Source organism: Eptesicus fuscus, chromosome 11 (assembly GCF_027574615.1).
Source record: "Eptesicus fuscus isolate TK198812 chromosome 11, DD_ASM_mEF_20220401, whole genome shotgun sequence".
Taxonomy (NCBI): Eukaryota; Metazoa; Chordata; class Mammalia; order Chiroptera; family Vespertilionidae; genus Eptesicus; species Eptesicus fuscus.
The window spans coordinates 53,203,994-53,225,971 of NC_072483.1; the positions used below are offsets into that span (position 1 = coordinate 53,203,994).

General features: G+C 43.5%; 1 protein-coding gene across 2 annotated transcripts in view; it reads right to left on the reverse strand.

Annotated features, from left to right (window-relative positions):
* The window catches only part of PDE11A (phosphodiesterase 11A), a 296,962-nt gene that overhangs the window by 62,011 nt on the left and 212,973 nt on the right, over positions 1-21,978 (reverse strand). For both annotated transcript variants that reach the window (XM_054722954.1, XM_054722953.1), the window contains one exon: positions 11,269-11,378. In XM_054722954.1, coding sequence (XP_054578929.1) covers positions 11,269-11,378 — 110 coding nt within the window. The remainder of the gene's footprint in view (positions 1-11,268; positions 11,379-21,978) is intronic.

Here is a 21,978-nt window from a genome sequence, read left to right on the forward strand (position 1 = left end):
TCACCCGGGCCTAGGTGCACGAGGCCTCACCCGGATCCTGGGACACATGGTCTCACCCAGACCGAGGGACACTTGGCCTCTCCCAGACCCAGGGCCCCTTGGGCTCACCCGGGCCTAGGTGCACGCGGCCTCACCCGGATCCAGGGACACATGGTCTCACCCGGACCGAGGGACGCTTGGCCTCTCCCAGACCCAGGGCCACTTGGGCTCACCCGGGCCTAGGTGCACGAGGCCTCATCCGGATCCAGGGACACATGGTCGCACCCGGACCCAGGGACGCTTGGCCTCTCCCAGACCCAGGGCCACTTGGGCTCACCCGGGCCTAGGTGCACGCGGCCTCACCCGGATCCTGGGACACATGGTCTCACCCGGACCCAGGGACGCTTGGCCTCTCCCAGACCCAGGGCCACTTGGGCTCACCCGGGCCTAGGTGCACGAGGCCTCACCCGGATCCAGGGACACATGGTCTCACCCGGATCCAGGGACGCTTGGCCTCTCCCAGACCCAGGGCCACTTGGGCTCACCCGGGCCTAGGTGCACGAGGCCTCACCCGGATCCTGGGACACATGGTCTCACCCGGACCCAGGGACGCTTGGCCTCTCCCAGACCCAGGGCCACTTGGGCTCACCCGGGCCTAGGTGCACGAGGCCTCATCCGGATCCAGGGACGCATGGTCTCACCTGGACCCAGGGACGCTTGGCCTCTCCCAGACCCAGGGGCACGTGGCCTCACCCGGGCCTAGGTGCACGAGGCCTCACCCGGATCCAGGGACACATGGTCTCACCCAGACCCAGGGACGCTTGGCCTCTTCCAGACCCAGGGCCACTTGGGCTCACCCGGGCCTAGGTGCACGAGGCCTCACCCGGATCCAGGGACACATGGTCTCACCCGGACCCAGGGACGCTTGGCCTCTCCCAGACCCAGGGGCACGTGGCCTCACCCGGGCCTAGGTGCACGAGGCCTCATCCGGCTCCAGGGACACATGGTCGCACCCGGACCCAGGGACGCTTGGCCTCTCCCAGACCCAGGGCCACTTGGGCTCACCCGGGTCTAGGTGCACGCGGCCTCAACCGGATCCAGGGACACATGGTCTCACCCGGACCCAGGGACGCTTGGCCTCTCAGACCCCGGGGCACGTGACCTCACCCATGCCTAGGTGCACGAGGTCTCACCAGGATCCAGGGACACACGGTCTCACCCGGACCCAGGGACGCCTGGCCTCCCCCAGACCCAGGGGCACGCGGCCCCACCCGGGCCTAGGTGCACGAGGCCCCACCCGGATCCAGGGACACATGGTCTCTCCCGGACCTAGGGGTGCGTGGCCTCTCTCAGACCCAGGGGCACGTGGCCTCACCTGGACCTAGGTGCACGAAGCCACCCGGACCCAGGGGCGCGTTACCTCTCTCAGACCCTTGGTCGCGTGGTCTCACCCGGATCCAGGGGCTCACGGCCTCACCCGGACTCGGGACCCAGCCTTACCCGGATCCAGGGGCCCACGGCCTCACCCGGACCCAGGGTTCAGATTCGCCCGGACCCAGGGGCACATGGCCTCACCCGAACCCGGAATCCAGCTTCACCTGGACCCAGGGGCGCGTGGCCTCACCCAAACCCAGGGGCGTGAGGCCTCACCTAGACCCAGAGGCGTGTGACCACATCTGAGCCCAGAGGCTCGCAGGCTCGCCTGGACTCGGGTCTCAGCGGGGTTTCGTCTTCTTGATCCCAATTCCTGTTGGTCAATTCCCTCTCAGCAATTCCTTCGGTCATTTTCTCAGAGCTCCAGGGCGGCTGCCACAGAACTCGTTGGGCGGCGGGCTCGGCAAGGCTCCGGTGTGCCCGGTGCCCGGCGGTGGGCTGGTCCGGTGTCGCTGCGTCGGCCCTTGGGTCTGCAACGGTGGCCAGTCGCTGAGCGTGCGCACCTGGCCACTTCGGGGCATTGAGATTCTTGAAGGACTCGGAGGTCAGCAAGCACGGAGTCTCCCACCCCATGTCTCCCAGGGGCTCGTCTGTCCGTGCTCGGCAGCGAGTGGAGCCGTCCCCTCAGCCGGAGACCGCCGGGGGAACTGCGCCGAGCACGTTCCTGGCCACCATTGTGTCGCCTGAGCCATAGTTCTTAAAGTGTGGACTTTGGGTCACCGGCATCAGCATCATCCTGCGTACCCCTCTCTTTTATTCTAGTTGTAGAGCATCTGCTCAGCCAGCCCCCCGGTCTTTCTGGCTGGTGTCTGCTCTGCTCTCCCGTCGTAGTCTCAATATTGTTGTGGTAGGCAACGATCAGGCTGCCGCCCTATGTCTCCATCTTGGTCCTCCTTTGTACAGTTAAGTATTGATTGTTGTTGGTGTCACTGGGAGGAATTGTCCTCCAGGCCAATTGGCCGTGAGGACCCTCTTTGTCCATATAGGAAGAGTTGCTGTGCAGGAGACATGTTTGTGGGCCGGGTCTTGATGCAGCAATGCCTTGGCGCTCACTGAGTCTGCCTCTAGAATGCCTCCCTTATGCAAGTGATTGAAATCTGGTGTCATCTCCCACCAACCACTAGATGTCCTCGTTTCTGGGTCTCCAATGCAGTGTGGGTCAGCCACTACCTGAGGCACTCAGCAGGAAAAAGCTTCTGCTCAGCTTGGCTGGGGCGGAGCTACAGGGTGGAGCCTACAACCTTGGCTTCCTGTCAGCCCCGCCCTATGAGGCTCCTGTGTCTGTGTCCCTCTGTATTCCTTGCAAACACCTCTGAGAGAAACGCGCCCTGGAGTTTCGCCCACTGCCAAACAGTCCAGTCCCTCCCCTAATGAATCTGGACTCCCAGATTCTCGCCTGGAACTGGGTTTCAGTGCAGTTGGAACTGGGTCTCAGCGCAGTCTGGCGTCCCTGTCTCCTTCCCAGCAGGGCCACCCAGTGGCGCAGGCAAAAGTCCGTCCTCTGCGCACCTTCCAGTGCGCGCGTCTGGAGCCGCCGCTTCTCTGTGCCTCCGCCACCACAGCCCAAATTCATTCCCCCAGCATGCGCCTGGCTTCCCAGGGTTTCGCCCGGAACTGGGGTTCAGTGCAGTCGGAACTGGGGTTCAGCACGGTCCTGAGCTTATGTCTCCTTCCCGCTAGGGCAGTTCAGTGGCGCAGGCAACAGTCCGTCCTTTGCGCCCCTTCCCGTGCGCGCCTCTGGAGCTCTGCCTTCCCCCGCTCCTCTGTGCCTGCGCCCCACAGCCCAGATTCATTCCCCCAGCCTGCGCCTGGCTTCCCAGGGTTTCGCCCGGAACTGGCGCTCAGTGCAGTCGGAGCCGGCGCTTAGCGCACTCCGGAGCCTTTATCTCCTTCCTGCCAGTGAACGCCGGCCAGGCCGTCAGCCGCCCCTTCCTCTCCGGCTCCATCCTCCCCGCAGGCGCACGTGCTCGTGTCTCCGCCAGTTTCTCCATACCTCAGGCTTTTACGGCTCCCCCGATTGTCCCCGTGGCCTTCTCCTTCCCCCCAGCTGTGGGCATTTCAGTCCGCCAGCTCTCCTGTGGTTCTGGACGATGTCCGTTCTGACCTCTAGTTGTGCCTTTGAAATTGTTGTGCCCGGCTGCAGGTTAGGTGTTTCACCTATGCCGCCATCTTGGTTTCTCCCAGATTTCATTTTTATAAAAATACATTTTTCAAAAAGCACACTGTATTGTGTCTCGGCTATATTTGCATTGGCCTTTGAAATTCTAGAATACTTCATATTTACATGTGATATGCATATGCTTGGCATGGAACAGGTACTTAAAATATTAGCTGCTTGGTTAATAAGCTTGCAGTGGTATGTCTGAAGTTATAGTTAAAATTGGAAGGATGATCATGATAAGTGTGTTAACATATTTTATAATAATATTATTAACAATAATAGCTATCATGAGTAAGTACCTATCATGCACTAGGCAACAGATTAACAACTTAATACATTATTTTATCTGGTCCTGAAAACAACTGTGAAATAGTATTGTCTTTTCACTTTATAGATGAGGAAACCAAGGCTCAGAGAAGTTATACTACTTTTCCAAGGTCACAGGACTAGTAAGTAAAAGTTCTGGATTAGCATCCACGTTTTTAATCTTCTTCTCTTTAGATAATGAGAAAGCTGATTGTAACATACATTTCTGATATTCAATTCTCAATTTTTGTCAAGCTGGTTGTTATCAATGAAAGAATAGTGCCAAATTTAATTCAGAATTTTATTAGGATAACTACTAACCGCAGACTCAGATTCCTGTGATTCATTTCTAATGATCAGCCATCCCTGGATGTGCCTTTACTGATAGCAGCCATTGATGTAAAGTAGGGTCAAGATGCAGGATATTGTCTCTCCCTTCATCACATTGGTTTAGCAGAATCCACACAAAGTTAAAGCAATTAGAAGATCCTAAATCACTTTATATTTTCTTTTTTACAGTATGAGTAGGCTGTTTCCTCCTTTAACTAGGAAACAGCTTATAACAAATACACTGGTGCCTCCCATGCTGCACCTCTTCCTCTGCCAAGATCCGCATGGTTTCTGAACCGCTGCATTTCATCAGAAGGACTCTCAGGGTGTGAGTGCAGGTGCAGCCTTTGACTTCTGTGGTTTGAGCATCTTCATCCTCAGATTCTCTCTTTGTTCTCTTTCCTAATTCCATTTTACATTTCCCATCCTCACAAAATACTGGGTTAATCACAAAAATGTGTAGATTTTGCAATCGAACCAGACTAATGCTATGAAAATGCTATGAAGACACTGTGATTTATTCGTTCGTTCATTCACTTATCAACAAGTTTTGATGATAGCTATGATGCCAGACTGCAGGCATGTGGAATACAAAGGTAAGCAAGACATGGCTGTTACCCTCAGGGAGCTCACAATCCCCTAGAATTCTGTAGGACATTTTCTCTGACCAGACTTACACTAACAACGCTCACCTTCCTGGAAGCAAAATGTCATCTTCAGATTACAAACACATATGCTGTGAACCTTGTAGGATGGCGAGGGTGAAGTGCACAGTCATAAAACTTGATATTAGTGGCAAAAAAATGAAATATATCTTTAGGATAAACTTTATTAAAAATATTCTACAAAATACCAGTTATTTGGAATGTTAAATGGCATTATGGGCAGGAATAAAAAAGGGCCCATGGTCAAATGCATTTGGAAAATGCTGGGTCTACAGTAAAAGTTAAACTGTTTCTTCATTGTAAGATTTCCCAGAATGTAAGAACAAGCATTGTGGTTCTGCAGGAGAGGAACATAATATGCAGCATTAACCAATCTTACTTGATCATAAAATCAGTTTTTTAAAGGAGGCCATGTCTTTCATGTAATATACTTTGTGTAAAGGTACACTTCTACTTTTTCATATAAATATTGGGGGAAAAAAACAGTCCAAATCAATCACATATGGAAAAAATGGACTTCAACTCCACACCTCATTTTTATTGTCTGTGGTAAGTATATCCATTGTATAAATAGCTTTGGGGCACACATGCCTTAATAGTGAATACACTATGTATATTTATGTATATATTTATGCAGGGTGTGTGGAGAGAGGAGGAGAGAAGGAGAGATGAAGAGAAGAATCTCCAAATTCCAGTACTTACTCATGATGTTCATTACTGACTAGGTCATCCCAACACACCAAAGTTTTTCCATTTTGGACAGGAGAAACTTACTGAAAAGGAAAGTCAAAGTAAAGCATTCTGTCCCTACAGGCATTCAAGCACTTTGCACAGGCACCAAAAACAGCATGCGAAAGGAGGTGTACCTTCAGATGTGCATATGCTTTGAAAAAGAGGCTTAACGGAAGTGTGCAGCCACGGCTTATAGTAAACTTAAAAAAGGAAAACTATGAAAGGTAATTAGGAAAGTGAGAATTGTTGGGAGGTGGTGAGGAATGGGATTAGGCTGTCATGGCAGATTAATGTGCCCCAGTATTTCACTTCTGGGACCTGGCCGAAAGCGACAAGATGGGTTTTCATTCCCAAGAAATGAGTATAAGAGATTATGCTAGAAATGAACAGAAGTCTCCTAGGAGAATATACTACAAAGCTGCTCGGTACTGATATTTAATCATCAGGGGCAGCTGTAATAGAGAGGGGGATGAGTGGGAAACGCTGTCCCTGGAGAAAACAGGAGAGAGGTGTTAACAGAGCAATTTCAAAGCACTGTGGTATTGCTGCCCTCTCTACCTATTGATCATTCATGGCACGTACTTTAATACTTAAAAATTAAGAATAAAATATGAAAATGCAAAGGTTCATTTATCAGAAAGGGTAAGAGAATAAATTATACTCTGCTATAACCAACTTTTTATTGTAGAGGCATTTTGCATTTTATAAAGTAATTTGTCCCTTGCTAAATGTCTCCTGTTTTTTTACAGCCTTATATATGGAAAAAAAAAAGGTAGCATATACTTTGCTTTACATAATAATTGGTGCATTTAAATTATATTTCCAAATCACTTGGAAGGTTGAAGTTCGACTGTGAATACTTTAAGGGAAGGGACAGTTTGTTACACTTCTTTATTTCTCTCACAATGCCTAGCACAGTGCCTTGCACATACAAAACACTCAATTATTGGGGAATAAAGAAGGAAATGAGGATGTAGATTTCTTCCTAGGGATTTTCTAAACAATGGCACACACACTTAGTGAATAAATCTTATTCTAATCAATAAAAAGATAGTTCCTTCACTGTGTTGTAAAAGGTCTCTGTCAGCATTCATTGTCAAGGGAAATTTTAACTGAGGTTGGGTGGTGGTGGCATTCCATGTCCCAAGTTCAAAAGTGACTCCATATGATAGGGGCAGGGCTGATGGATATCCCATCTCCTAATCATCTTGAGGAAACACATCAGATTATCCCAGAAGAGGCAGATTTGATGATATGGTATGAGGATGCAAAAATAAATTAAAAAATAAAATTGCGTTCTAGTACCAGCAACTTACTATCTATCTAATATTTTTGAAAACTGTTTAATCTTTCACAAGTAACCTAAGATCTGGGTATGTCTATTTCCATTTTTATAAATGAAGGTGTTTAAAAATATGACTACCAAGGTCTAGTTCAGTTCTATGACTTTATAGCTCCATGTCTTAATTTTCTGGATGTCAAATATATTTAAGTTTTCCAGAGCTCACGTATATATGTCAAGTCAGCCAAGAAGCTAGAAGCCCAAAGGCCCAAAATAAATATCACTGAGTCATGAGGGAGTATGATGTGGTGTTTAAAGAATGGCTTTGGAATCAGATAGCCCAGGTCTAAACACCACTCTACCGCATTCTGGATGTATGAATTTGTCCAAGTTACTTAATTTTCCTGAGGCTCAGTTCCTCCCATAATGTGGAGACAAAAATACCTACTCTAACCAGGATGTGGGAGAGCTCTTGAGAGAGTCAACAAGAAGTAAACTGTAGTTCTTTTCGTTGTCTCAGGGACTGTTAGTTGCAAAGAACAGAAATAAATCAGAACCAGCTTCCCTAAAAAAAAGTTTGATTAAATGATACAATGAACTCTGAGGGAGTCTAATTATCACAAGTATGGCTGGCTCTCCTGGAAATAGGAGTGGAGATGTGTAAAGCCAGAAATCAAGTCTGCTCTTTCTCTGTTTCTCTAGAGTTATGCAATCTCTTATTTCTGCTTCTCTCTGAATATCTAGGTTTTTTTCCTTCTCTCTGCATATTTCTCTTATCTGCTTGGCATGGGGTCATTGTAGCTCTCCCAAAATGGCAGCCTCAGTTTCCAAGTCTGCAGCTTGGATGTCAACAGTAACTGAGCAATATCATGGTAATTTAACTCCAAATTCCTGAGAGATAAAATATGATTAAGTGGGTTTTAACTAGGGGTATACTGTTGGTCCAAAGAGCCGAGAGGTCAACTATCAAGAAGGTCTGCCTCTCAGTGTGATAGACAGGCTCTCTTAAGGAGAGGGCCAGTGGTATCTGGGTACAAATATTGTATACTTGACTCTTAAAAGAACTCACAGGGTGCTCACTCTTGATTTATAGAGACAATTATAACACATATATCTTTTCTTTATGCAGAAGTGGCAGAATAGTAGGGGACTAGAGAAAGGATGCAAGAGGAAGATACAATGATGTCATTGCCTAAAAGAGAAAGACATCCTAAAAATATAATGAAATGCAGATACAGAAATCTAAGCATAAGGAATTGTAAGTATATGATGAAAGTATATCCAGTTGACACTTCAGTAGACTCTAGGGATTGAGGAAGTGAAGGTAACATCAAACCTATGACTATAAAAACTGTGTTTATAATAATCTTTAAAAAGTTATACTTATTTAAAAGTCAGAAAACTTTATTGAAAAGCTATAGTAAGATAGTTAAAATCTTATCCATTCATGCATCCATCATTCATTCATTCATGCAGCAAACATTCATTGTATGTTTATTATGCTCCTGGTATTTGTTTTACATCATGAGAACTCAAGGAGTAGGGGAGACATGCCTGTTAATCAGCAATTAAAATAGAGTGAGAGGCACACTTTTAAAAAAGCACAACTTGGACATTATGTGGGCACAGAAAGTTGACAAGGGGAAGTTGCAGCAGGGATAAAACCCTGGGTAGTGCTTGCAGGGGAAAGGAGAAGATGGGCATCCCAGGCAGGAATACTGGGGAGCAAGGGGAAGTGAACTAGTTGGACCCTATTGAGCACTTCAAGTTGCCCCTTGGGTCTGGAGCATAGATGTGTGGGTGCAGGTGGGGTGGAAGGAGTGGGTGCTGGGCTAGAGAAATGGACAGGAGCCTGATTGAAAAGGGCCTTAAAGGGCTAAACGAAGGAATTTGAACACTATCCTGAAGCTAAGGAGGCTGGTGAATGACTTTTAAGCAGGAGAGTGGGCTGAGCTTTGAGAATTACAAAGATTATTCTGGAGTGCCAAGGCAAGAAGTCTGGAGGAGAGAGTTGTGCTGGTTGTTGTAGCAACTCAGGAGAGACAGAGAAGCAGTAGTGACTTAAGAACACAGAGATGTTGACTTTAGGGGTACTAAGGAGGGAATCTGGATGGCTTGTGGATTTCTGGTGGTGCTATTCACTGAGACAGAGAAAAGAAACCAGTATAATTAGAAAGACTGAGATTGAGGTGACTGTGAGATTTCAATAGGAGGTGCCCCTCAAGTGGTTGGAATCAGTGTCTGGAGAGAAGAAGAGAATTATGGATCCAAGATCTGGGTTTGAGGCTGATCAGCAGATGGGTGAAGGCCTGCATGAAGGATCGTGTAGAGCAGGAGAGAAACAGGAGTGGACATCAGGAGTGCTGGCTGGGACAGGAGGAAGCAGGCCTTGAAGCACACTGATAAGAAAGGCTAGAAAGGTAGGTGAAATCCTTTGTCTGGGAGGCAAGGGAAGAGAGTTCTAGGAAGGAGGGAGCAGAAAATGGGTCTCCTAGCAAGAAGGGTCAAGAAAGAAGGACAATAAGAGTGTCCAGCAGCTCTGGGTAAAGGGGCCGTTGATGGCATTACTGGGGGCAGTTCCCCTTGTGAGGTGAAACTGGTTGCCCTGTGGGAGGGCAGGCATTGGGGAAGTGAAGATAATGAACTCTCCAAGAAGACTGACTGGAAAGGAAGAGGAATAGAGCAGAAGCTAAAGGGAGAAGCAGGGATTGAGGTGGACTTTTTCAAGAAGCGGGGGAATTGTTCATATTAATAGGATGCTGAGAGTTAGTAAGAAGGGGAAGGGAGATACAGGGAGAGAGAGAGAGAGGAAGATTAATGGAGCAAGGTCTCAGAGGAGGGAGCAAGGAAGGGATCCAAAGCCGAGGTGGAAGGATTAGCGTCAGACAAGAGGAAGGACAGCATTTTCACTGAGATAGGAGGTCAGGAGGAAAGGATGGGGCCAGACAGATAAGTTTGTACATGGCAGGGGAGGAAATTGAGGGAGTTCTCGATTGATGGCCTCAATTTTCTTGGTGAAGGAGGAGGCAAGGTGATCTGCTGAGGGGAGCGGGGGAGGTGGTCGACAGGAGGTGGTTTAGGAAGGGAGAGTGTTTAGTATATAGACCTTCTGGAACTGCTAAGTGCAATGGGGACACAGAATCTGGGGAATACTGAGCATCTAGTAATGCCAGTTGGGAGAGTATATTTGGTGTATATCAAACTCCCACAACTATGACATTTTCTACTAAAGCCTTTAAAAGCGTAGGCAGAGTCACATGAAGTTGAGTTGCTAGATTGAACTGGGGCTGAGTTTTTGCAGAGTGGATGTCACAGAAAGTTAAGAGTGTCAAGAAACTACAGGATATTGAGAAGGCAGGGTTGAAGTGATGGGCCATAAGACCCAGGATGGATAGAGAAGGGCACAGAGTCAAAATTCATTTGCTAGATCAGGAGCAAATGTAAGTGGCCAGGACTCCAAGGTATCAACAGGCAAGCATTTTGAGGAACAGAAAGGGATGTGGGCTGTTGATGTTTCAGATTATGAGGGTACACCTGCTAGGGGACTTCGAAATCGGTCATCTGAAAGTTAATTATACCACTTTCTTGACATCTCCATCCCCAAACTTTTCTCTCCAACCTCTGAACTCACATAGTGTTTTGTCTGCAGATAGGTAGTAAGAACATTAAAACTGGACCCTCAATATAAGACTCAGGAGATCTGGGTTTGGGTCTTATTTCCAGCACCCGTATTCTGTGGCCACTGTGTGAGCCGCAAAGCCACAGCTATCTTGACCAGTCCAAGTTGCTTAAGGACAGATTATTCTGTCCTGTGCACATTATGTGCCTTCACATTCCCAGTATGGATGCAATCTCTTTGTTTGTTTCCCACCTTTCTGAGGGAGGAGCAGAGGCCTTATTCCTCTGGCATTGCTTTTCCCCCTGCAGTTTATATGCTCTCCAACTTAAAAAACACCTGGAAGAGGTTCTACTGGGGAAGAAAGAGATATTTTGCCTAATAAAACTTAAAATTTCTTAGGCCTAATTTTCTCTTAATAGTCTCAAAACCACATTTTAGTGTAGCAAGTCCAAAAGGCTTACAAATGCCATGAAAACAAATATTCTGGGGGGGAAAATAGGCCCTTTAAAATCTGCTTTGTTATCTGACTGAGCTCAAGGGAGACAGACCAAATCAACAAGCATGACATGAAGGGCAAATTTGCAATTAAAAGAAGAATAGGGAATTATAAAGATGGATGGGCCCCTTGGCACACGAGCCCAAGCCTGCGTGGCCTTGGCCTCAGATACCAGAAATTAATGCTTTACTCTTTAGCACTGGTCACCTTTGGCTCTGAACAGAAAGGCAAATGCATTAAAATAACAACAATTAGAACACTTACTTAGCTTGGAAGGCATTGTTGGTTCCCCTGTGGTCGAGGTCATGACACAGGCATCCCACAATCACCGCGAGAATTTCCACCTCGGTCAGAATCTCTTGAAACCCAGCGGTCTGGGAAGAAGAGAAAATGGCAACAGTCACTGCCCAGGGCAGGGAGGATGGATAAGGTTCGTCTGCCCAGCAGTAATCAGCTCTGTTTTCATACCCACATCAGTTAAGGAAGTGATTAACTGCCACCCCCTTAGACGGCAGTGAGTTGGGTGGCCACTTGCACAGCCTTGACCCCACAGTGATGGATTAGCTCCCTGTCACGCTGCCCCATGCTGGCCTCCCAGAACGAAGTTCAGACCATTGTGTTCCCCTTTTAGGGAAGAGGCTGCACTATCCAGATACAGCGATGGTTTGACAAAGGCCCAGAGCAAAATGTGTTCTGTGATTCTACATTTCAATGATGAGCATCTCATGGTAGAGGAGAGGGGGCTGTGAATTTAGAACTGAGTGTTATATCCACCAGATGCCACGCAAATGAAAACCTGCAAAAGAAAACACTTCCACCCCTTAGTATTAAAAGAAGCAACTTAGAAGTGCTGAAATGGTTACATGATGATATTCTAGATGTTACTCTGTAAGTGCCTTCATTCATATTAGCTTGGCGGACAGATTACATTCATACAGATAATAAGGCAGTGCATGTCTTGATTAGGCAACCAGATTGAGGATCAGCTGGAGTATCATTGGAATTCTTTATTATCCTCTGCAGCTTGCTTGTGTAGTGCATAGGTGTGGGGTGATTTCTTCAGTACAACATTCTTGTTTATAATTTTCTTAATAATTTTCTCTTCACTATTGTTTTCTGTCCTGTTTGACTGGAACTCCAGTTGGTTGGACACTTGACTTCTTGTATTGATTTCCTTGTTTTGTCTTTTTTTTCCCCATTGCCCACCTTGACTTTATCTCTCTTACTTTCTATGAGTAATAATATTTTTCATCTATAAGCATTTTTTGTCTCTGTTCCTATTCTAATAGCATTCTATTCTTCTCTCATGGATGCATTATCATTGTTATTTTTTGAGGATATTAATTATTTCTCTGAAATCCTCTCTGCTCCCTGATTGCCTGTTTCCTCTGAGCTTTTTTTCTCTGTTTAGTGGTTTCCTCAAGTGCCTGGTAGTTCACACACATGAGTAAAGCATGCAGAGTTCAGCACACACCAGTGTGTGAGGAGGGGGTCTGCAGATTGCTGGGCCCCTATCAGGGGGCGAGCAGATGGACAGCTGGCTTTTGGCTGAGATCCCCATGTGTCCATATCTAAGTTCATTTCCTCCAGACTTTTCAGTCTCTTGTTTGGAAATGGCATAAACACAGGTTTGGCATTCTGAGAAAAGAAAAGGTAGCTTCTCACCTTTGAGGATATAGACTTTCACTTAATTTTCTTATTTTCAGGGTGTATCTCACCCTAACTTTTCTGTTGCTGGTGTCCCCACATCTGGGGTTCAGTTTCTCCAGCAAACACTCTGGTTTCCTGAATAGGTGAGGGAAGAGAGGAACCCTCTGACTACATGGAGAGGGGATGGGGACTTGGGGACGCAGAGCTTTCATCGCCCTCACATCCCATTTCTGTGGTATCTGATACCTCCAGTTCCTGAGCTCTGATGGCTTCTGGGGGTTATTCTTTCTCATGTGTACCCCTTCCTCTACCCACTCACCTTGAAGGCACCTGGGTTGGACTTTCCTCTTCTCTGATAAGCTATGAACCACCCTCCCTCCATTTCCTACCTTCATTTATTAAGGTTCCATGACATGTGGAATTTATGTTTGTTTCTTCTTCTCCCTGTTATTTGGGGGTGATTTTTGAAAGGAAAATGGGACATGAATATCTGTATCTGTCATCTTGAAACTAAGTCAGTTTAGTTGGGTTTGGATCTTGCTAATACTAAGTAAAACCTGAAAGTCTACCAAGTATGAAATACTACTCATGATACTTCTCACAAAGGTGAGAAGCTACACAGAAACTGGTGCTGTAAACAATGAAATGGCACAGAAATTTAGAAATATTTTACCATTGAAAATGCTATTGATTAGAACTAGCTGATGCTTTAAAACAGTAAGAATAGGGATGGGATAATGTTAAACTAAGGTAATTTGACTAGAAATTTAGGAAATTTAAGTTAAATGTCATCTAATAGACTCAATATCAAAATCCCAAATTATTTTTAAGCTATCGGTTACCACCCATTATATAATGTGATGGAATATATTTTACTCTAATGTTCTTCTATGAAGAACATCTTCCTTCCCACCCTTGTCCCTTCCTGAAAATCCAGCATCAAGTTCTTAAACTACTTGTATTATGGATACTTTTGAGAATTTGATGAGAGCCATGGACCCTCTTCCTAGAAAGTATTCTATGATTTTGTAGTGTTCAAAACCGTGGAACCCACCTCTGGATGATCCTCAGAATAAAGAAACCCTGAGAAACAGCACACACCCAGTGACACAAAACATATTTGCCTCTCTCGACTGTGATACCTGAGTTACTGAAGCAGCACCTATCTCTTGACTGTGATTTAGAGCTGCCTGGTAAATGGTTTCTGAGAGTCGTCAGGCCTAAAAAGTGTCCACCTGCCAGTAAGTGTCTGTTTGCTCCTCCCCCGCCCTCATCCATCTTCTTTCTAGTCCTATCCCTTCCGACCTACACTTACATTGAGGAGAAAAATAAACCGCCTGCTAGAGACAATATACTTTCAAAAGAGAACAGAGTGGAATCTATAAAACAAAATAAATGAATAAATAAAACAGAAACAAACTCATAGTTACATGGAACAAACTGATGGTTTCCAGATGGGAGGAGGGTTGGGGCTGGGTGAAAGAGGTGAAGAGATTAAGAAGTACAAATTGGAAGTTACAAAGTAGTCATGGGGATGTAAAGTACAGCAGAGGGAAGATAGTCGATAATATTGTAATAAAAATGTACAGTGCTAGGTGGGTACTAGACTTATTGGGGGACCACTTTGTAAGCTATATAAATGTCTAAATGTTTAGGTGTAGTATGCTGTACACCTAAAACTAATATAATAGTGAATGTCTACTATAATTGAAAAATTACCAAAAAATTAAAAAGATATAAAATTTATAGTGGTGGGGCAGCAGGAAATTTGAATGCATTTATTCTATGCTCGCCTCTATTTTAGTCTTTTATTTTCAAATAATATGTCTTTTCTGTTCCTGGCCTAATTATTATTTATTTTAATCTGTCTTCTCACCTGTGTTCCCTCATGGTCCATTATCAGAGATGTAAAGCAGTGAATACAATATACCTAGGTAAAGAGACATTCAAGACATGTTGACCTAATTCCCACATCATCCTCTCCGGAGAAGTCTGTGAGCACCCTCTGAGAAGGCCTCCAACAGTCCTCTGTTTGGCTAAAATGTAAACTGGGATAACGCCACCCCCAGCCACTACAGCATATACCCACTGAGACTCCAAAGGACCCGAACAGTAGGACTGGTTCACAGGGTCCCCTGGGCTACCCAGTATTTTCCTATCATTTGGTCAACATAAAATTTGAACCAGATAGAAAGTGCCCTATTTCAAAGCTGATCCTGTACTACCCTAGTGAACAGGAATATCATGGCCAGAGAAAAATATGAGGGAGACACATCAATTGGTTGCTTCCTGTACTCGCCCTGACCAGGGCTGGGGATCGAGCCTGCCACCAAGGTACATTCCCTTGACTGAAATCAAACCCTCGGCCCTTCAGTCCTTGGGCTCTAACCCCTGAGCAAAACCGGCTAAGGCACATGATAGGTGTTTGTAGAGTCTTTTTTCTCCCTTCGGCCATTTCTTTCTTCTGCAGAAGAGAAAAGAGTACAGCTCAGACAATTCCTAGAGGTTTGAAGAACATGGTTTCTCCAGGAAGGGCCTCCTCTAGATGAATCTGTGTACCATGTTCCTAATCTGTCATCATGTCTCAACCAATCTATAGACAACTTCAAATTGGAAGTGTGAGTTTAGGGCTGAAAGGCAGCATTTCCATTTAATTTCTGATATTCCTTAAGTTCTAATGTGCAATATTGCAGGGTCACTGCCTAGGGCCTTTGTTTGGTATATTATTAAAATTAAATTTACTTTAGCCAAAGAGTGCTCTTTGAGGGTTTCATGTAAATGCCACATACAAAGCGCTGGTGTCTTCTAACAAATGCCCCGAATTGCAATGTTGATGGCTGGCCCTGCTCTGCTAACTGTCCTTCACATGAGGTGTCTGTCAGTGAAAGTTCTATGAAAAGACCTCCTTCAATCACTACCCCAGCTGTGAGTGGATCAGAATGGTGAGAGCATTGTTAAGACACATGTTTGGGCTCCATGGACATTTACAGCTGGCCCAGAATGCTTCTTTTTAGGATTCTATTTTATTGGCTTCAGGATGGAATGGCCACCTCTCAACATGGAAATCCTAAGGCAGGCTGGTGGGTATCAGTCTATTCAATATGCTCCAAAGCAATGATTTTAGGCAGAGGACTTGATCAAGTTTAAGGTGGAAGCAGATTTCAATTGCTTACCAAGAATGCTTACAAATAATTTGATGCTGCTTGATGCTATAGCCTATCTTCTTTTCAAAAAAGGATCCTATCTTTGCCGACCAGAGATGGCGTGTGATGAAAGCACAAGGGAGACAAGAGCAGGTGTTCCCAACCACAATCCTCTCCTGTGAATAAAACCCTCTGTACAGACCGCAGCATCTAGTTTGAATGGTCATGTCCCCTTGATGTTTACAGTAATGTTTATCTGCCAATATTTACATCTGCTAAGCTAAAAAAATAGGTACTGCTACCTCATTTTGTGGCCCAAAGACCGGAACCTTTCCAGGTGTTAGGGGACCACCACCCAGCACCATGTTTACACGTCTCCTTCACCAGAGGATACTATACAATACAGAGCAGTTGTACTTCGTCTAATTATCCACAGGAGTGGGATAGTTTTGTCAAATTTGCTTCTCTTTCTGTAGTCAAATCTTGATTTGATATTTATTAAATATTGATGGAAGTCTACAATGATCCTTTTCTTACTAAGCTCAGAATTGGAAGGACTCTACAGTCTACACTTAAATACTTTGTTTTACAACCAGAACCTTCTCAAGGCACTCACTACCAAATCATAAAACCTAAGTTATACTTTGGATATATCTTGTCTCTCAAATCATATTGCAAATGCTTGCCCATATAAATCTCAGAATAGCAAGGCTGCAAAACTTAATGGTGTGTCGGTATAATTATATGTGTTGAGTAAATGATGCACGAATTAAAAAATTAGATTGATTTTAATCCGTTTTATTTATTTTTAAACCATTTCCATGACTTAATTTTTAACCTATTAGTTACTAGTTGGGTTTGGATCTAGTTTTAACCTATTAGTTACATAGCTTTTTAAAAAAAATTATTCATTTTGGAAAGTCAAAAGCATACACAAAATAGAATCTGACAATGAACCTCCATGCATTCATTACCTAACTTCAATAGGAATCCATGTTTAGCTAGTCTTGTTTCATCTATATTTTCACATGCATCATTTTGTTTGTTTGTTTGCTGGAGTATTTCAAAGCAAACCTTTGGCATCTATCAATATGCTTTATTTCATTCTCAAGAAGTCCTGATGGGGTTAAATAAAAACCATTTAATATAGCTCTCCTCTTACATTTTGATAAAAGGCGCAAAAAGATATACAAATGGTATAAGGAAAATATAAATATCTTAACAAGATGTAAAGAAAAAAGGCTTCTACTTCAATTTAGATAATACAATAAACATAGCTCTATATATGTAGCACACCTACTGTATTTAAAAAAAAGAAACAAAAAAAAATGCATAGTAGATCGTAAGGATTTAACTTTCAACACTAAGAATATATGTACTGTATGATTTTTTGAGAACAAAGATGGCATATTTTGTTCATGTTTAGAAATATAGTTTATATTTTATGATAAGTTACTAGTGAATTGGATATATAGTCTAACCTGTGGTTGGTGAGAACAGAAAATGAAGCAGATCGCGTGGTCAGCATTAGTGGTGCCGAGAGGCAGCCCCCTCCCAGAGACGCTGGAGGCCAGGTTGATGAAGTTCAAGAATATGAGACCTCTTCTAACCTTCCCCAAATTTTCACTAGCCATCCTTCAGCCAAAATTAAACACGAAACTCTTAAAAAATTAAAACTTTTTAAAGCTCCCAGCTGGACACCCTCAGGTGCCAGGTTTCAGCCCCAAGAAGGTGCCACTACTGAGTCATAAACCGTGGAAATGGAGGCTGTGATAAACGACCCTGGCTCTGCTGCGAGTCTCCCTGACCTGGAGGATTCGGCTGGCGTCATAAAACACAAAGTGACAGATTAAGCAGTTTACCAACACCATAAAAATCTCAAGAATAAATTCACTTTAATCAAAAATGCTATATTGTAACTAGGCAGCCCCAGTCCCCAAACCACATACATTTCCTTACAAGCCCATGTCCATGAGTAAGAGCTTAGCCTTCTCCCCAAACGCCGGGCATGGTTATGTTCATACGGTTTTACAATTTACATGTCCTAAGAAAAATACTCAGCCCTGGCTGACGGTGCGGGAGAATTTATTTTCACTAGAAAGGGAATGACCCATAACTCATGAATGGCAGCGCTTAAAGTGAATTATGGAGGTTACTCTCTTGTGTGAGGAAATGGATTGGATTATCCTTCTGCCCAATTGTATGTTTGGTTATTAGCACACCAGGTTCTTAATTATGTGTGGCTTTGCCTTTTTCTTTTTTATAAAATAAATGTGGATAAAGGAATGTCAGCTAGAAGCATGGAGTGCTTGATTGGAGCTCTGATTATGTGGCCAGAGAGAATAAAAATAGAAACCTTCTTATAAGATTAAGAGGCAAGAGTCTTAAGTATAATTTAAACAATGTATTCAAATAGATTAGCTCCATAGTTAATTTATAATGCCCTGTGCTGACATTCTGTAAAAACATTAAAAATCACTCCTTTGTAAAATTAAAAATTTGCCATTTTGGAAGTTATACTGGAAATCAATCTTTCTTACATGAAGATTAAAGAATTGATTTTCCTAACATACAGATTTTATTGTATTATTATTGTATTATTAGTAGGGAAATGCAATGTAAAATGATGTTTGATGATTACAAATATGACTGTTGTGTTGTTTTTTTTTACTTTATTACAGTCTGTTACAGAACAAAACTTGTAGCTCTTTTTGTACTTTTCAATGTTATAATCTAAAAGCAATTATTTTTCTGTTGAAATTAGGATTCTGGTTATTGATAAAAAAATATTTCAGTTTAAAATTCAACTGGTTCTCTTCTTCTTGGGGAAAAGAGTTCCTATTGTGTTTTTGAGATCTTTCAGAAGAAATTTGCCACCTCAAAAATCAAGGGCTTCCCTGAAAACAGCAGACGGCAGGCAGCAGAAAGCACATTTTCCTCAAGCTGGCGAATAGGACGGATTTTTCTCCCTAAACGTCCCTTCTGCTCTCTAGTTTGAATTATCAATAAAACGGCTTGGCTTATCTGTGAAAATAACCTTGTTGACAACACCAATATGGACTTAAACATGCTACCTCCACGTTTAAGATTTAGGAAGCCCCCAGGAAATGTCAGGGGGTGTCAGTGTGTTTGCCGTGATATTTGGTCATTATTAGTGTTTAACTGCAATTCCCCACCAGCGCCACGCAGCTAGCACCACTATAAATTTTAATGTGATCATGTGCTCTTCTCTTTTCATATTCAGTGAATTCTGCAAGATCATAATATTCTGTATGAACCCTAGCTGAACCTCAGTGTAATAGGATGAAAGAACAAGATTTCTAGCAGTGATAGTTGTTCATCATTTTATAGTTTTTTTGGGGGGAAAAACTGGACACTGAGCAACATGGTTCCTTGAATAATATTACCCCAAACTAAGTCCACGCATTCAATGCATCTTTGTTGAGCCCTCCAGGATGCAGGGCACAGCCCAAAGTGCTAATGACTACATTTATGGGATAGTAAAGAACACTGACTCTTAAGGAAACCTTCTCCCCCGCCCCCCCCCCCCCCCGACTCTGGAAAATCTGTCGACGCTCGTACATCATTTATAAAACCAAAAACTGTCTCTGCAATCTTGGCTCCACTACATGCCTGTTATTTTGCAGAGTCCAAACAAAAGCATGGCTGTTTCCTTTATCTGGTCTATACTGTGAATATAAGAAGTATGTTTGTTACCTTTCATCATGCATGTGCTTGATGGAATCTCTATTCTACAAGCCTCTGTAAATCAAGATAATTTATATAATTATTCTTCACCTGCAGGTTTTTATTCCTAGTCTTAATCACAAATTATGAATGGCACCATATACTCTGTTTATCTGAGGAATTAAAAATATTTGGAAAATTTCAGCTATTTAAATATCTCTTTAGAAGCAAAGAATAATGTTGAAGCTTTCATTTCAAAAATCTGGAATCCAGAGGCATGGAATAAATAAGTCATTAACAAGGTTTCCAGTGAACTAAATTTCCACCATTTTATATAAAATTGTCTCTCCCACAAAGAAGTTTGTTCTTTTTTTTTTAATTTCTAAAGGAACAAAACTGCTTTGTTACCTAGACATAAGGTGGAACACTTTTGCAGAACATAATTCTCCCAGTCAATAGTTTATTCTTCGTGTTTGAAATGATTTTAGGGTTAAAGGTTAGGAAACCGGTGCGTATATTTATCATTTGCTTGTGCTGTTGTACATAGTGTCATAATTTGCTCAGCAATGACACACAACTATGAATTTTCCCGTTGCCAGAGACAATGGGCTTAAAAAACACAACCATAGATGTAAGGTCACAGGGAGAATGCCTTATTATTCATGCTAACAGCTCGGAAAGAAAGGAGGCAGATTTCTTCTGATGGGAGGGGCCCTTTTGTACAGACTGGCTTTGTTGGTGTCTCTTTTAAAACAAAAAAGGGGGGGCGCGTGGAGTGTACCTCAGTGTCTCCCGTACTCTAAGAAGCACTTCCACGGAAGGTTGGTAAGGTGTGGCGCCCCGCCACCCCTCACTCCTCCCCCACTTTCCTGCCAACTGGCTGGGAAACTTTGCCTTGGAGCGCCATCTAGAGGAAAATTTAGCGCACATACACCATGTTTCTTGGCTTTGTGACTCAGACGGAATCCAGTACAGTAGTAGTTGGATTTCCCTCCAGATTAATAGAGATTTTGGCTCTATCATAACACATGGAAACAGAATAAGAGATAACTAGAATGTAAATAGAATTACTTATGAGAACAAAACAGTGAAAGACCCTAATACTCTTCAGGAGTGTCTTTTCATGGGAAAAAGTAGGTTATCATTTTGCCATAGATCGAGGTCATATTCCAGAAATTAGGATTGATGAATGAATTAAATAAACTGTTTTTCTTCAGTGATCAAGTAACATTTGGTAATTATATAATTATTTCATTAGTTAAAAAATTCTAATGAACTAGATTGTCCATGGTCAAGATGAAGAAGATATTGCTTGTGTTAGGAACAAACCAAAGCTGACATTTTCAACCTATTGTAACCCTTAGTCAAGTTCAGCAAAATTTAATGAGCAGAAAATAATATTTTTTACAGATGTGGTTACTCCTTTCAATTCCAGGGAGAAAAAAATAACATTGACCAACATATTCTTTCCAAAGTCATGTTTTTATTTTGCAATACCCATCCCCCCGACCACAAGAGAACTTTAATAGCAAGCTCTCTCAGTTTGCCTAGCATTAATACAAAAACAAAACCCAAATCTTCTCAAACAGTGATACTCCTCAAGGTTGCTGAGCAGACTTGCGAAAATAACTATACCCTTGGAATATTCTGTCAGTGTGGTGATGTAGTTTGAGAGTTCTGCTTTCTTCAATTTCTTGGAAAGGATCAAGATGGTCCATTTTATGGGAACATTTACTCTACAACTGGGTATGCATTTCCTTTTACTCTTAAGTGTCCACCCTGATCCTGCCACTCTTGCCAGCTTCCCCATCCCAACTACTTTAAGGCTTGTCACGAAAGTCTGCTTCTACCTTTGACATCTCTAACTCACAATGTCATGACCAGCCATTCCTTTCCCTTGGTTGATAAGGTTCCTGTTTCTTTATTTTGAGAATTTGCTATAAATCCATAGGTTCTCCAAAAGAACAGGTTAATAATTTCTTTATTGAATGTCCTCTCTATGTGCCAGACATATGAACTCTGCACACAGAAAATTATTCCTTGTCCATTGAGATCTGATATGAAAAAGCAAAGTGAAAGTGGTTATTATTACTATTTTTGAGCGACATTGGCACTTGAGCAATTGAGGCTCATAGTTCAAAGCATCTTTCTTCCTCACGTGACAGGCTGACTGCTTTTCATGGTGTAAGTTACAGAGGATGGGGCCAGTCCACTTTTTCCAAGCTAGTCTTCTTGTTCCTTATGTAGCTGAGGATCCAAACACAAGTCCTTGAGTGTACAAGTGAAGACATTTTGGTCCCATCTTCTTGTGCTATCGGCACATTTGAGTTCGTCAATCCAACATGCATTTCTTGAAAACCTACCATGTGCATGACGGAGTGCAAGGTGCTGGTGAGGATCTCAATAAACAGGTGCTGAGTCAATAAGTGAAAGTTATTGAAAGAACAAGAAATGATCTCTTCAGCCTCAAGAAGCCTACTCTGTAGGAGAACAG